Source organism: Triturus cristatus, chromosome 7 (genome assembly GCF_964204655.1).
Source record: "Triturus cristatus chromosome 7, aTriCri1.1, whole genome shotgun sequence".
Lineage (NCBI taxonomy): Eukaryota > Metazoa > Chordata > Amphibia > Caudata > Salamandridae > Triturus > Triturus cristatus.
The window spans coordinates 1,543,014,822-1,543,029,339 of record NC_140590.1 but is presented as its reverse complement, the minus strand read 5'-3'; the positions used below and the strand labels follow the sequence as shown (position 1 = coordinate 1,543,029,339).

The following is a 14,518-nucleotide window of genomic DNA, read 5'->3' as shown; positions in this document are numbered from 1 at the left end:
CCTATCCAGCTAAAAGAGGTTGCTAGGACTCCAAAACTAATGTCTCCAGGCAGGGCAAAAATCCCCAACCTACCACCCGAAACTGCCCCATATGTCGTTATTTTGGCAGGGGTTCCAGAACAGGGCGAAAATGAATCCGAGTCTCCCATAACTCTCAGGAATAGGGTGATACACTGGCTTAACAAAAATAGACCTTTGCCAATGTACAAAAGTAGTAGAATACTTACGGTAAGAAGGGTCCCATGGGTGGGCCATTTGGCAAAGAATATAAAGGGGGACTGCATCCTAATTAATTTTAACGATCCCCAAATCGTTGACCATATTTGTAACTGGAGATACCCTAGTAAAGGATCACTCATTAAAGCTTTACCTCTGGCTTATTTTTACCCCCCTGGTCACTTCACGGAAGTCTGGACACATGTCCATCGGAACAGGAGAGGCATCTCACAGATGAGTAGGCCTTCATGTCCACCGATGTTAGATCCTGTCCCCACGGAAAATCGGTATGGCTGTTTAGAGGCTGTTGACTGACTACAGGGTAATGGAGACATCTCATCTACTCTCCTGACTCCCCTAGGTTCCTCTATACTAGGCCCCACCATCCCATCAGCACACCTAGGTACGGACCCATCTACTCCAACGGATTTATCGAGGAGGCCCATCCTCAGTCATGAAGACTACCTGCCAAGTACCCCTATCCTTCAGGAAAAACCCCTTGGATATATCAAGTTTCTTTCCTGGAATGTGGCAGGCTTACGCAATAAGCTCACTCTTCCAGATTGGAGTGAACTAATTGAGGAACATGACATATGCATGTTTCAGGAAACCTGGAGTGTAGAGCCACTGTATAAGATAGGGTACTGTTGCTTTTTTGAGCCAGCAATTACAATCGGGCGTGGCCGTCCCTCTGGCGGACTCACGGTTTGGGTTAGGGCACACCTCAATCTCAGGATCATACATAATAGTTGTTCCACGCCAGACATAATGAGACTCTCCATTAAGGGCCCAAAGAATGGCCATTCTTGGGAAGTTTTCAATGTCTATGTTCGTGGAACACCTGGGGGTGCCAAGTCTCCCACCATTACATCTCTTTCAGGTATGCTTTCTACCTGCCCTCCTGATTCTCTCCTACTAGTGTCTGGCGATCTCAATTGCTCTTTTGAACCACTTGCTATAGATGATATCCTGGGAACTCACGACGAGGACACTAGATGGGGCATTCCTTTATTATCTCTTAACCCCGTAAAGAGATGGTCCCCGGTCGTGATCCAATTAAACGCACTAGCCTTAGAATTTGGTCTAAGAGCTGCGAACGGGCGCACAGCCTCCGACCTGGGGGGTGCTAACACCTTCAACAGGGTCGCCTGTCAAAGCAGAATCGATTACATTCTGATTGACAGGAGAGGCTGGAAATTTGTTGCTGACATGATAATAACCCCCTCAACCAGCAGCGACCATAACCCGTTATCACTTAGCATGAGAGAGTTCTGCCATAGCCATGATCAAACTTCTTCACATGGATCGCAGATGCTCACCAAGATACTCCACCCCTCTAACTGCAATAGATTCCTCAGGTGGTCTAAATTTGTCCTGTCTAATACAAAATTTGCTGCCCTGGGAAAAATCCTTGTTGATTATACTGCCAGGCTCTCCATGGCATCGAGTGATATGCCTGGCTACACCAAAACCTTCGAGGAGACCATGGCCTCGATTGGTACCTTGTTTCTTGACCATAGGAAAAAAACACCACCAAAATTTAAGTCCGAAAACAAATGGTTTAACAAGGACTGCAGATTAAAAAAAACTACCCTGATCCTTGCAATTAAATCTAATAATCCAGGTGCGGTCAGGGAAGCCAGGCAGTTTTATAGACGGGCACTTGTCACTGCAAGGAAAGATTGGAATGAGCAGCGTTGGGATGCTTTAAAATCCGCAAGCCACTCTAAAAACGGCGAGCTCTTCTGGTCCATTTTGAGAAAATCTTCTATGTATGACCAGGACAAAATCCCCAACCACATTACGGACAGGGAATGGTTCGACCACTTTAGGAACCTTTATGTAGGGGTGGGGCTTTAGGAGGATCATGGTACCTATTTGAGGTCCATAGTCACTCCCACTGAACAATTCTTATTCAACAAGATCGAGAAGAAAGAGGTAGAGACTGCCATCAATAAATCGTTTCTGGAAAGGCCCCCGGGACCAGATGGCATCCCGGGTGACCTTTATAAAGCGAATGTTGACGGATGGGCAACGTATTTTGCAATCTTCATTAATAATCTCCTGGATGGCTCCCCGGTCCCTGATTCTTGGAGGGGAGCAGAAGTAATTCCCATTTTTAAAAAGGGCTCAAGGGGTGACCCAGCGAACTATCGCCCAATTAGTCTAATAGACGCTGGTCAGAAATTGGTCGGCAGGGTCCTCCTGGAGAGAATCCACTCCTGGGTAGACGAAAAAGGCATCATGACAAAGTTCCAGGCAGGCTTTAGGGCCTGCATTAGCACAATCGACCAAGCATTTAGGCTGGTGCTACTCTACTGGAAGGTGGTCATTATTGGCAAGGGCGCCTTATACTTGGCGTTCATTGACCTCTAGACCGCCTTTGACCTGGTTCCTCGTGATCGCCTGTGGTTGATTTTGGAGGAGCTGGGGATCCCCCCTTACATCCTGAATCTTCTCATCCGGATGCATACTAACAACTTTGCCTGCATCAGATGGGGAACTCAGGATCAAAAAAACGATAAAATCCCGGTTAACAGAGGGGTTCGCCAAGGTTGTGTGTTGGCACCTACGCTCTTCACCCTTTTTGTGAATGGTGTAGTATCTTACTTGCTCGAAATTGAAGCTGACGTCCCCACATTGGCGGGTGACAAAGTCCCTGCCCTTCTTTTTGCGGACGACACTCTTCTAATTTCAAAAACACCAGCAGGACTACAGAAGCTTCTAGATCGCTTCTTTTTGTTCTGTGAGCTGAGAGGCCTGGTCATCAACACCTCCAAAACTAAACTCCTTTACTTCAACCCTACTAGATCCTTCCGGTCCACCCTGACCCTAGATGGAAAACCACTTGAGCGTGTCAAGGAGTTTGACTATTTGGGGATCAGAGTCACTGATAGGCTCAAGTGGCAGTCCCATATTGACAAAATGACACTTAACTATAGACGGGCAATAGGTAGCCTGGGAAAGGAATTTCGTGCCTCCATTACTAAACCTATCGCACCAGCTTTGGATATCTATGCTGCAAAGGCGGTAGGCAGCGCCCTTTATGGCACAGAATTATGGGGCTTCTGCTGCGTAGATACCCTAGTAACCAACGAAAACAAGTTTTTTAGAGACCTTCTATCACTCCCGAGGGGCACCCCGACTAGTCCTCTATTGAGCGACCTTGGTAGGCGCTCTATTAGAGACCTAGTCACCCTTCGTCCTTTGTTACACTGGGCGCGGCTGTGGCGTACCCCCGAGCTCTCTAATTATGCTGATGGCCTCAGGGAGGTCATGAATTTACATGGAGCTCACAAGATCGAGTGGTTGACAAACATTAAAAAGCTCTTGGTTGCAACAGGTCTCGCATTTGACCAGGTTCTGGGGACACCGATGTCGAAGAATGCAATCAAAAGAGCATATTGGGCATGGGTTGATGCCCGGACCCATAGTGACCCCAACCATGGTAGGCTCACAGAGGCATTTCACCAACACAAGCTTGTCCCTTTTTTAGAACCATATCTGGACTTTATTTCCAAGCCCAGAGACAGAACGCTTTTCATCCAGTTCAGATTCGGGACTCTTCCCCGCCGCGAAAGCATCAGTAAGTGGAATCCCCCGCATAAGACCCTCCCTGATTGCCCCACCTGCTCAGGTGTTGCTGAAAATATTTCCCACTTTCTTTTTGTTTGCCCAGCTTATGCGTCCCCAAGAATGAAATGGCTCAGGCCCGTTTGCCTGCAGCTTGGGACAAGGGACAGTTTTACTGCCCTGAGAATCCTTAAATCAACAACAAATACTACTATAATTTGCGGGGCGGCCAAATTTTTAGGATGGGCATGGCTGATCAGGCAGAGGCTGATTTGCTCCAGTTAATCTTTTTTTTTTACATCAAAGCTGCCAAGTTTAATTCTTTTTTAATTATTTATTGTGTATTATGCATTCAGATCCTTTTTACGACATGTTTTTAAATGTATCGTTTCTATGTAATTGTGTTTTTATAGTATTGTGCTTTTATGACATCACATGTAGAAATAAAGCTTGATTGATTGGAAATATATAACTCAAGGGAGGAGATAATTTATCTATCTTGTCACCAAAATAGAGGTTACATCATTAGTCCCGAGGGATTATTTTCCTTTTCTATTGTCCAGAGGAGAGCCCCGGTACTTTTTATTTTAAAAATTAACCACTGAAAAGATCAATTAAATATTTCGCTATTAGGCTCATGTGGAGTCAGAAATCGGAAGTTGCATATTAATGTCTACCATTTTAATTGCCTATTGCAATAGTTGCATATTAATGGGGGAAATGTAATGATCAGCAAAAGAATGTAAGATGAACAAGGTCTTTAGGAAGCAAGAGGTCCAATATGTCCACATTTTCATCCCTAAGTACTGTGACATTTTTGCTCAAACTATCAAATGTAAAATGTTGAGTAGATTTACCATTGGCAATTTTTAGGTATGTATTTATTTTGCTGACATTTTTGTTTGCATCAAACAAATTTGATATGCATTCCCAACCCAGAGATACCACCTACACTCGGAAAAGTAAAATAATGTGGGATCATGGAGCTTCAAGATATTGAGTTATATCTATCTTGAATCTATGAATCGTTATCATTAGTGACCCTTTATTTATAGTTGATGATCTAGAAAAGGAGAAGCATGCCATGTACTACAATTGACCAACACTGCTTCCATGATAATAGAGAAGTATCAATGGAAATTTTGAAGACAATGGACCATATGTACAAAACATTTTTAAGGTCGCAAATGGGCCGAATCCGCCACTTTGCAACCTCAAAAGCATTTTTTAATGTACAAATGCCAAATTGTGACTCAGTATCTTGTTTCCGAATCACAATTTGATTTAGTAAGTCAGTATTTAGAAAGGGTGTGTTTGGGTGTCCTTCCCAACTCAAGAATCACAGTGGTAATTATTAATGTTTCGCGACCATATTAAGGTCTCAAATCATTAATTATTTACCAACTAGGTAGTTGTAAGAAATTGGGTTGCTGGTTGACTGGGGTGTGAGCACTGAACGAGCAGTCACCACAATCCTTGTCGGGATAAGGCACAACCCAACCCTGAATTAACCTGTGCTCATTCCCCTGGTAGCTTGGCACAGGGCAGTCAGATCAAACTTAGAAGCAATATATAAAGTATTTGTGTAACACTTCAAATAGTAATAAGTGAAAATACCACACAAAGGTTCCCACTAAAACTTAGAAAAAAGAACTTTCTTTGATAAATAAAACAAGACCAAAACAACAAAAAGCTCATCAGTAGAACCGGAAATTTTAAAGATTTTAGTGAAAATAGTGCGAAAAAAAAGTATAAAGCGCCATCTGTGGATATCTGGTTGTGCTGAACTGGGACAAAGTCACAAGTTCAGGCCAACAGTGATGGAGCATAGGCCTGCTACAGGGAACCAGTTTGGGAGGATCCACATTGAAGATTCATCTCGCAGCCGAAGTGATGTGTTGGTTCCGAGATGCGGCGAGACTGCAATGCAAGGGACTCTGTCCTTGTAGAGGATCCTGTCTACTGGGCTTGCGATGCAAAGTCAGGGATGCAGCGTTCAGTTGGCGCGATTCATCAGTCCTGAGGACCTGCGAGGCTGCGGTGCAGAGTCCAGCAACATCTCTGAGGCTGCCCCTGACAAGGGATGCAAGGGCCTGTGCAGAGGATGCGTTGCATGATGGTGCTTTCGATGGGATGCGATGTAGGTCTTTGCAAATGATCCAACCCATGCAGCAGCACAATTGTTTGGTTCCGCTCAGGTTTGCAACACAGCAGAGGAGATATGTTGGTTCCACTGGATCCACAGAGGCTGGCACAGCACCTTATGCCCACTTCCAAGGGTCTAGGATTGGTGTGGCACAACTTGGCAGGGTAGACTCCCTGAGGCTTAAGATCAGGAGGCCAGCCAACTAGCCCTTGGAGTTCTGGGTTCCAGAGGTAAGGCCCAGTTCTTCTTACCCAGGCAAGAGGGTAACAGGCAGAAGGTCAGTACAGCAGCCCAGCAGTCCTTCAGAGCAGCAGTCCAGCAGAGTGACAGTCCTTTCAGCACCACAGAAGTCCTTCTTCCTAGCAGAGTATCCATCCAAAGGGCCAAAAGTGTACTGAAGAGTTGGTGTCTGAGGGCTAGTATTTATACCCAGTTATGCTTTTGAAGTGGGGAGAAGCTTCCAGAGTAAGGTCTTTGAAGTGCACAAGTGCCCTGCCTACCTGGTCAACCTCCAGATGAACTACAGGGGCTATGCAGCTCTTTGTGTGGAGACAGGATACAGCCTATTCAAATGTAAGTGGGGCTGGACCCAGCTCCTCCCTACCATATGCCAGTGATGGCCCATTAAGTCACACATAAGGTCCCCATTGTGTGTGGCTGTACAGGAGGAATACACAAAGCCTAACTGTCAACTACACCCAGTCATGTGACCCAGAAAAAGACTGCAGGCACCAAATGGCCAAAGCAGGACCATGCCAAGTTTCTAAAAGTGGCATTTTCAAAATTGCAATCTAAAATCCGACTTCACCATGAGTTAGGACAAAACATGTCCTACCTTTTAAATACATTACAGGCTGCCCAGGGTCGACCCTAGGGGAAGGTTTGGGCCTAGCAAAAGGTTTACTTGCCAGGTTGCAATGGCAGGCCTGAGGCATTATTAAATGCTACTTAAATGGGTGGCAAAATCAGTGCTGCATGCCTACTAGTAGCATTTATTTTACAGGCCCTGAGCACAGGTGCTAGGGACTTACAAGTAAATTAAATATGCTAATTGGGAATAAGCCAATCTAACGTTGTAAGAAGAGAACACAAGCACTTTAGCACTGGTTAGCAGAGGTAAAGTGTTACAGAGTCCTAATGCCAGCAAAAACAAAGTACTCAAAAACAGGAGGTCTGAATAAAAAAGTTTGGGGATGACCCTGCAGAAAGGGCCAAGTCCAAAAGTAGTGATAAGCATTTGTAAATGGGATAGGGGTACCCAAGGACCCCTTCTATTTTAAGAATGTAAACAAAAATATTATTTAAGAGTAGTTAGTGTGGTCCCACGGACAACTACCTACTCTTAAAAAATGAAACTTAAAAATTTCATTTTCCGTTTTTTAAAAGCATCCTACTTTCCTTTAAAGAAAACGGGCTACTTATAACACAAAAAGATTGCTTTATCAAAAAGCAATCAAAGGCATGGTGGTCTGCTGACCCCAGCAGGCCATCGTCCCTCTAATGGATATCATTCCTAATGGTTTGAAAACTACAACCTAACTCATAAATATTCATGAGGTAGGCGGATTCACTACTCACTAGGAATGGCTATTTAACAGATCAAGTTTCCTTACATTAGGAATTGTGATTCAGTATAAATCACAATCTGGAAATCACAATTATTGTTTTTGTACATGTGGGCCAGTATTCTTTGTGGTTATTTCAAAAAATTTTTATTCTTAATTGCACTTCTATACATAGGCCTAAGTAAAGTATGTGGATGTGAGACAAAGAATAAGAAACTTTTAGCAAATTCACTTCTTTTTAAAACGTTTGCCTATGTTGTTCGCAATCAGCAGGTATACAGGCAAAGAATGGGTTTGTAAACTTGAAAATCTACTATGAAAGAGAATCAATATTATCAAATACGTCACAACATCCACAGATTTGTAACCATTAATATTTTCTTTCCACAGTACCTCCCATGCAAAAGCCAAGGGTGATGGAGCAGAGCAGGCAGCGGTAGCAGCTAACAATGAGTCAAGTATTGCCAGGACTATGGCAAGAGAGCTGTCTCCAGACTTTCACCAACCAGGTACCTGACTTTGAATAAAACATTTTGATGTGCGTATCTTCAATTGAATGATTACTTTTTTTAATATACATGCATGAAAGAGATTTTCTGCAACATTTGTTAAAAGATTAGCAAAATTGAACAAAATGTAATTGAGAGAATGTCACAAATACCTTTTAGCATAACCATTTTCCGTGTCTTGATACAGTAATGCAATGTAATGATGAATATGTTGCAATGCTTTTTCACCAATGAATGCAAAGAATTTCAAGCCATGCTTCTAACAAAAACATTATGGCATTTGAAACTAGAGAGGATCAACATTATTTTAACTATCTAAACTGCATGCCACTTTCCATTTTCTCCCATTTCCTTCTTCACTCTTAACATATTCCATTCTTCCTGTTCTACACTCACCCCATTCGGCACTCACCCTCATTCTTGATACTTCTCTTTCGTCCACTTGCCCCTTTCAGCACTCTACTGTTTATACATTATTGCCCTTTATTTAGTCTTGCTCTTCCGCCGCTCACTCACTTTCACGTTCCTCTACTTTATAAAATGTTCACCTTTTCCTACATCTCACTTTCTCCATTCCAATTGTTGACCATGTTATAATTTATCCACTCTTGCGCTTTCTCCACTCTCCTACATGTTTCTGTTATCCCTATTCTCTACCCCTTAATCTCTTCTCTCTAATAATGATTCTTCAGAATTCTGCTCTATTCCCAATTCTCTCCCTTTCCTAACACTTTCCCTTTGCACTCTTTCCTACTCAACTCATCCATATACCCATACTTGCCCTTTCCCTGGAGTATAAAATACATTTGCCCCTGTAATTCTTTTGAATTATTTAATTTGTTGTGTATGTTTATTAATCCCTGGGGAAGGAGGAAGAGGAGCTAGTAGCCCTACATGTATTTATTGGTATTCCAGGGACACTGGTATGCAAGCTTTCAAAGCAGCATCTCTGCCCTTGTGGAGTAATTGTATGCATCAGTTTCCTCAGCAGGACTGTAACTGTACAGGTCACTTAGTGTAAGTAAAGAAATTAAGGTCTTGTGGTGTGGTGCTTGGATGCGTATGGTGAGGGCAGGAATTGTGCTGAACTGGTCGAACTCAATCTCCTTCCTCTTCCCTTTGATCTTTGCCCTAGGAGGATGAGCCATTTGAGTAGATTCAGGTTCAGTGCCTGCCCCAGACCAGCTTGTTTAGTCAGAGGGTGCCTTCTATTTTCCTTCCCAGTTTCTTCGCTTACAGTAGGACGTTTGAACTGTGAGAATTCTGTTCCTGTTTGGAAGCTCATACAAAAAGTCCAAGTCCAGACTCTACTTATCTTCAGTTCAGTGATCCAAAGTTAGAAGTATCCCTGGTTTGTAATGTTACCTCTGCAGGGAATGAACTGACTTCACATTTATCTTACCCTATTGAATTCTTGAATGAAAAGTCAAAAACTCATAGGGATTAAGAAGAGAATTACATTATTTTCAGGACACTATATTTGTATATACCAAATTTATCAATCCATTCGGTCAGTGAATTCTGACTTGAATTTCATATCTAACCTGACCCACCTCTGAACACACATCAAAGTGAGCTCCAGGACATCTAGGCCCATAGGCCAGCTTGCTGCCTGCACCACACATTCGATTCCGATTTGGAATGAGCATTGGTACCCTATAAGTAGGATAGAAGCCTGTTTTGAATAACTTGATCTGTGAAAAACCTTGAAAAGCCGTATTTTGCATATCTCAAGGCCCTGTGTGAGTTAGCTCACAGAGATATGCATGATGGATTGATTCGTTTGTTGATTGAACACACAATTGATGGCAGTGGAATATGGATTCTGCTCTTGACCAAGGAAAGAGTACATACATCCAACAAATTAACGCGAATGGAACTCAATAATGACACTATGCCACCATAGTGGTTTACAAATAAATGGGCAAGAAACCTCCTCATATAATACATATACAATAACCCCCCAGAGTACTCCAGTCTTTATGAGGTCTGAAAAATGGAAGCAGGTCCATTTATTGTAGATCATTCAACGGTCCAACTTTGTTTGCACATTAGAAGAAAGCTGACATGTTTCGTCATTAAACAACTTTTACAAGGCTGAATACTAAGTAACTGTAGGAAACAGGTCCACAAGGGTCCAATAAGTAAGGTCGACAACCTGCCAGTACAACTGCGTTGGTGTATGATTGTTGAATATAGCCAGGGACCTTGATAAACCTATGTTTGTCTAAAAACATAGTTAGTACAACTATGTTGGAGCTCAAATGTTGACTACTGCGAGGGACCTTGATAAGTCCGTACTAATCTCACACGTGTAGGGTTTGTATGCTGAACATGTGTGTTCCGAGGCGAGTCTCAGAACACACATGTTTGGCTACGCTTTGAAGACACAAACACGCTTATCAAGTCCCTTTCCCACTGATGTATAAGCCCAGGTGATGGGGTCCCCACGGTCGAAATTAGCCTTGGGGGGGGGGGCTGTGTGGTCTCCCTCCACTTTTTCAATATTCGCCGAGTCCCAGAGGGTGTGTTCCCTGGGGCCAAAATCAGCCTGGGGATGCCACATGTGACCCATCTCCCCTATATTAATATACAAAATTCTCCCCGGGACCTGATCCACCAATGGGGGGAGGAAAAAAAACAAAAGCGGTAGACCAGGCTTTTTTTTTTATATTGCCACAGGTCCTCTGTGCATTTGTCCACCACCACCAGGTCTAGGGGGTCAGGGTATTCCTACCCTGCTCCCTTGTGTTAATTTTTGCATCTTTCTTTGGCCGAGTCCCAAGATGGCTGCCACCACTTCCTGGATGAAGTGGTGGCAGCCAATCACGCCATTGCTGATGGCATGTAATTTCACTGATCCACCGTGGTGGATACAAAGTGGCTCCATGTCTCTAGATCTACATAAATCAGTTTTTTAAATAACTTTAAAACTACTCAACAGATTTATACCAAATTACAAAAAACACTCTTTCTAGATCAATATCTAGCTTTTGGTCAAATTTGATGTAATTCAGTTCAGCGTTTTTCAGCCTCCGCTTGACTTATCACCCCTAAACTTTCCAGACAGCAGCTGCAGTGAGAGGCAAACTAATTTAGAAACATTTGTGATGATTCGTCAATCGGCATCAATGTTGTTAATTATATATATATATATATATATATATACATACAAGCATAGATCGATGATCAATGGACAATGACATATGTAAAATCACAACTTCATCTCTATACCCTGGGAAGCATAGTTTGTCATGTCCGAGTATACTGATGTGTTCACAGTTGTGTTGTGAATATAGTTGTCATGTGGGAAAGAGCCAGCTCTAGACTTACCTTCTGAAGCTAAGCTGGTTGTCTTTGGGTAGCGAATTCCATAGTTTGACAGCTTGAGCAGCGAATTATGTTCTACCCATGACTAAATACACTCATTGCATTGCAAAATGAATACACAGAATGCTAAAATTTGAACTCTCACAGTCATACAAATAAGTTTGACAAAAACTTGCAGGAAAAGAAAAAGTACAAACTATTTGCTATGGGAAAACCAAAGCAATCCAGGTGGTGCAGATGCACAGCCAAGCACTGAGCATTAAATCTAGCTGCACTATTCCCTGCAGTGTGTGGCAGACTTCTTCCACTCCATAATATTGTATTGTAATTGTAATTGCATTTATGAAGGCTAAGTCTCAGGTAAATACTTGATTTTGCTCTCTGCCTTCTTGGTGATTTAGCACCTATTCATCCTATTAAGTATTTTATGCACTTGAAGCTTGCTGCTTTGCCACATCCATCCATACAAACATATAGTCTTAAACCTATTTAACATTGGTTGCAGTGTCCATTACTCATTATAAACTTTCATGTCCATCACTGCATCATTTATATTTTTAAATCACAAATTTTAAGCATTTATGTTCATCACTGTATCACTTTAATTCTTTAATTTGCAGTTACATTACTACATTAATGCTTACATTTATTTAATAGCTTTTTTATTGCTGTATTGCATTACAGTAATTTATAGCTGATTCCACATGTTGTATATAAGGAAGACAGAGTGAAATAGATTGAGAGATAGAGGTAGAAGGGATAACCGTGGGGCATTGAAGGGGAAAGTATAGGGGTAAGCAGAATGGAAAAAACGCATGGAGGGACACAAATCGGGAAGGTGAAGTCAGAAAACAAAGGAATTAATAGAAGATGACCAAGAGAGAAAAATATATTAGAGGATGGCTCTAACTAATGCTAGATGGAAAGCAAAATGGAGAAAAGTATCCTGATAAAAAAATTATTTTGGTATGTATCCAAAATTAGGGAAAATCTTCTCTTAAAAAATTGTGGACCTTTTAAAAAGAAAAGACAGAACGAAGAGACGTGAGATAAGAAAGTAGCAGAAAGGAAACAGGGAAGGAGAAAATGTCAGAAGTCGAGATGGTAATTATGCAATTGCAACACACTGTAAATAGATACATACAATCATAAATTGAGATAACTCATTTTGTTCTCAGAAGCTAAAAAGGGACCAAGACCAGCTGTTGCATCCTCAAAACACATCTCAACTAAAGGAGTTATCAAATTTTACAAATAAGGGTTTTAATATCTGCCGTCACAAAGATAAAAACATAACACAGTCCATCAAGATATAAGTGCATGGGCATTCACAATTGAAAATGCATAAACCTTTCTCTTCATTGACCATTATCTGTCCCACTATGCCAGGAATGCAGAAAAAAGGATTTATACAAAGCCAAAATTTTAGTACCTTGAATCTTAGTCATTGGCATCCGGTCTATGTACAGAAAATATCATCAACCTTCCTCCCCCTCATTAATTGAATGTAAGGGCATTAGAAGTATTTTTTCCCCTAGACACCATTGGTGCTTTCTATCAGAGACCATCTCAATGACTGCTTAAAATGGAGGGGATCTCATTGCTGTAGCCCACTTATATTGACATGCAGAACTTTATATAGGTTTGTTTGTCATGCAACTGAGCTGGCCCATGTTCTTTCACTCTTTTATAACTCTTTCCAAAATAATAGGGAGATTTTGAGTTGATCTCCAAAAGACAATCATTGCATCAATCTTATCAAGCGTAGGTCTGCCGTGTCAGACCATGATATTAGGGAAAATTCACACTTAACTGCCTAGATCATTGTATTGGACTGAATATCTAATAGTCGTTTCAAGGTGTCGGTCTCACCAGTTTCTCAGGAGATTCTGTGGTCCCAGGAAAGTCATTCTTCACCATACAGTGCTAATAAAGCTTATTACTTTTAAAAGCTGATAAGAGGGGCATCTTCAATAGTCCATGTACTCACAAGTAAACTTTGCTATGCCACCAGAGGTCACCACAGGCACCAACTTGCATGTTGTAAATGCTCTGCCCAGTTGAAAGAACTGGAGAAAGTTAAGCACTGATATTTCTATGAGTCTTCTCTCTCCACACCATTTCCTGAGAACCACCCTGAGAATTTCCAATACTCTTTAAAGTATGTTGACTACATCTGGAAGATCAACAACAACTAGAAGCCTTTGGTAACCTCTGCCCTCAAAACTCTGTTGTTTGTCGGTTTTGTCCTGCAGATAGATTGGAATTCAGATTGGCATACCTGAGATATTGCACAGGGCAGTGTGGTCGTGAAAGGGCCACTGCCCCTTCTTAGATACTACCTAGAGGAAAGAGAGGGGGAAAGAAAGTGCACTGGTAGTGGTTGTGGTTTTGGGTCATCATAGTTCAGGCGTGACTTTAGTAGATTGGTAGGATTTGGTAACTTTCCACTGAAGTTGTGCAGGAGCTCTAGTGAGGAAGGTTTCGACAGTGTTTAATCAGTAATAAGTATTAGGGAAGAAATTTGATAAGGAAGTAAGGTAAACGCGTGTTACTTTAATAAATCTGAATGTTAATCACATCCTCAATGGGGTGAGACAATATGCTATGAGATTATAAAGACACTGGGAGGTGTTGAGGAGTTTGAGAAGTTAATGTTGTGACATATGAGAAATATATTGTTGACAAAGAGGTGGTTGATAGTGTCAAATTTACAAATGAAGGGAAACACTTGAAAACATGGTAAAGTTACCTGCTCACCATAAATCATTCATTTGCAGTATGGAAATCTTGATAATAAACACCTTCCACAATGGGGGAACATTTAGTGTAGTTTAGACTCATTTGTATGGCGCAACGAATCATCCCCAAGGGGATCTTTAGAATAGCCAAGTCTTGAGCAGTTTTTTGAATTGAGAAAGATTGGAACAGGCACGGATTTGGAATGAGAGCATATTACAGTGGCTAGGGGCCAGATGAGAAAACGCACGGCCACCCATTTTGGCCTTCCTTATTCTCCACGTACAAAGCAGATTGCGGTTGCTGGATCTCAGCTGTCGTACGGGTTTATAACGTTCAATTTTCTTCATCAGATAGGTAGGACCAGTCCCCTGGAGAGACTTAAAAACCAAACCTAGCAGCTTAAAAATCGCTCGTTTCCTGATAGGAAGCCAATGTAA

At 42.0% G+C, this 14,518-nt stretch overlaps 1 protein-coding gene across 1 annotated transcript in view; it reads left to right on the top strand.

The window, feature by feature from the left end:
• Positions 1 to 14,518, top strand: part of JPH2 (junctophilin 2) — a 372,752-nt gene that overhangs the window by 333,448 nt on the left and 24,786 nt on the right. Inside the window, exon 3 of the mRNA XM_085619312.1 lies at positions 7,891 to 8,009. Coding sequence (XP_085475438.1) covers positions 7,891 to 8,009 — 119 coding nt within the window. The remainder of the gene's footprint in view (positions 1 to 7,890; positions 8,010 to 14,518) is intronic.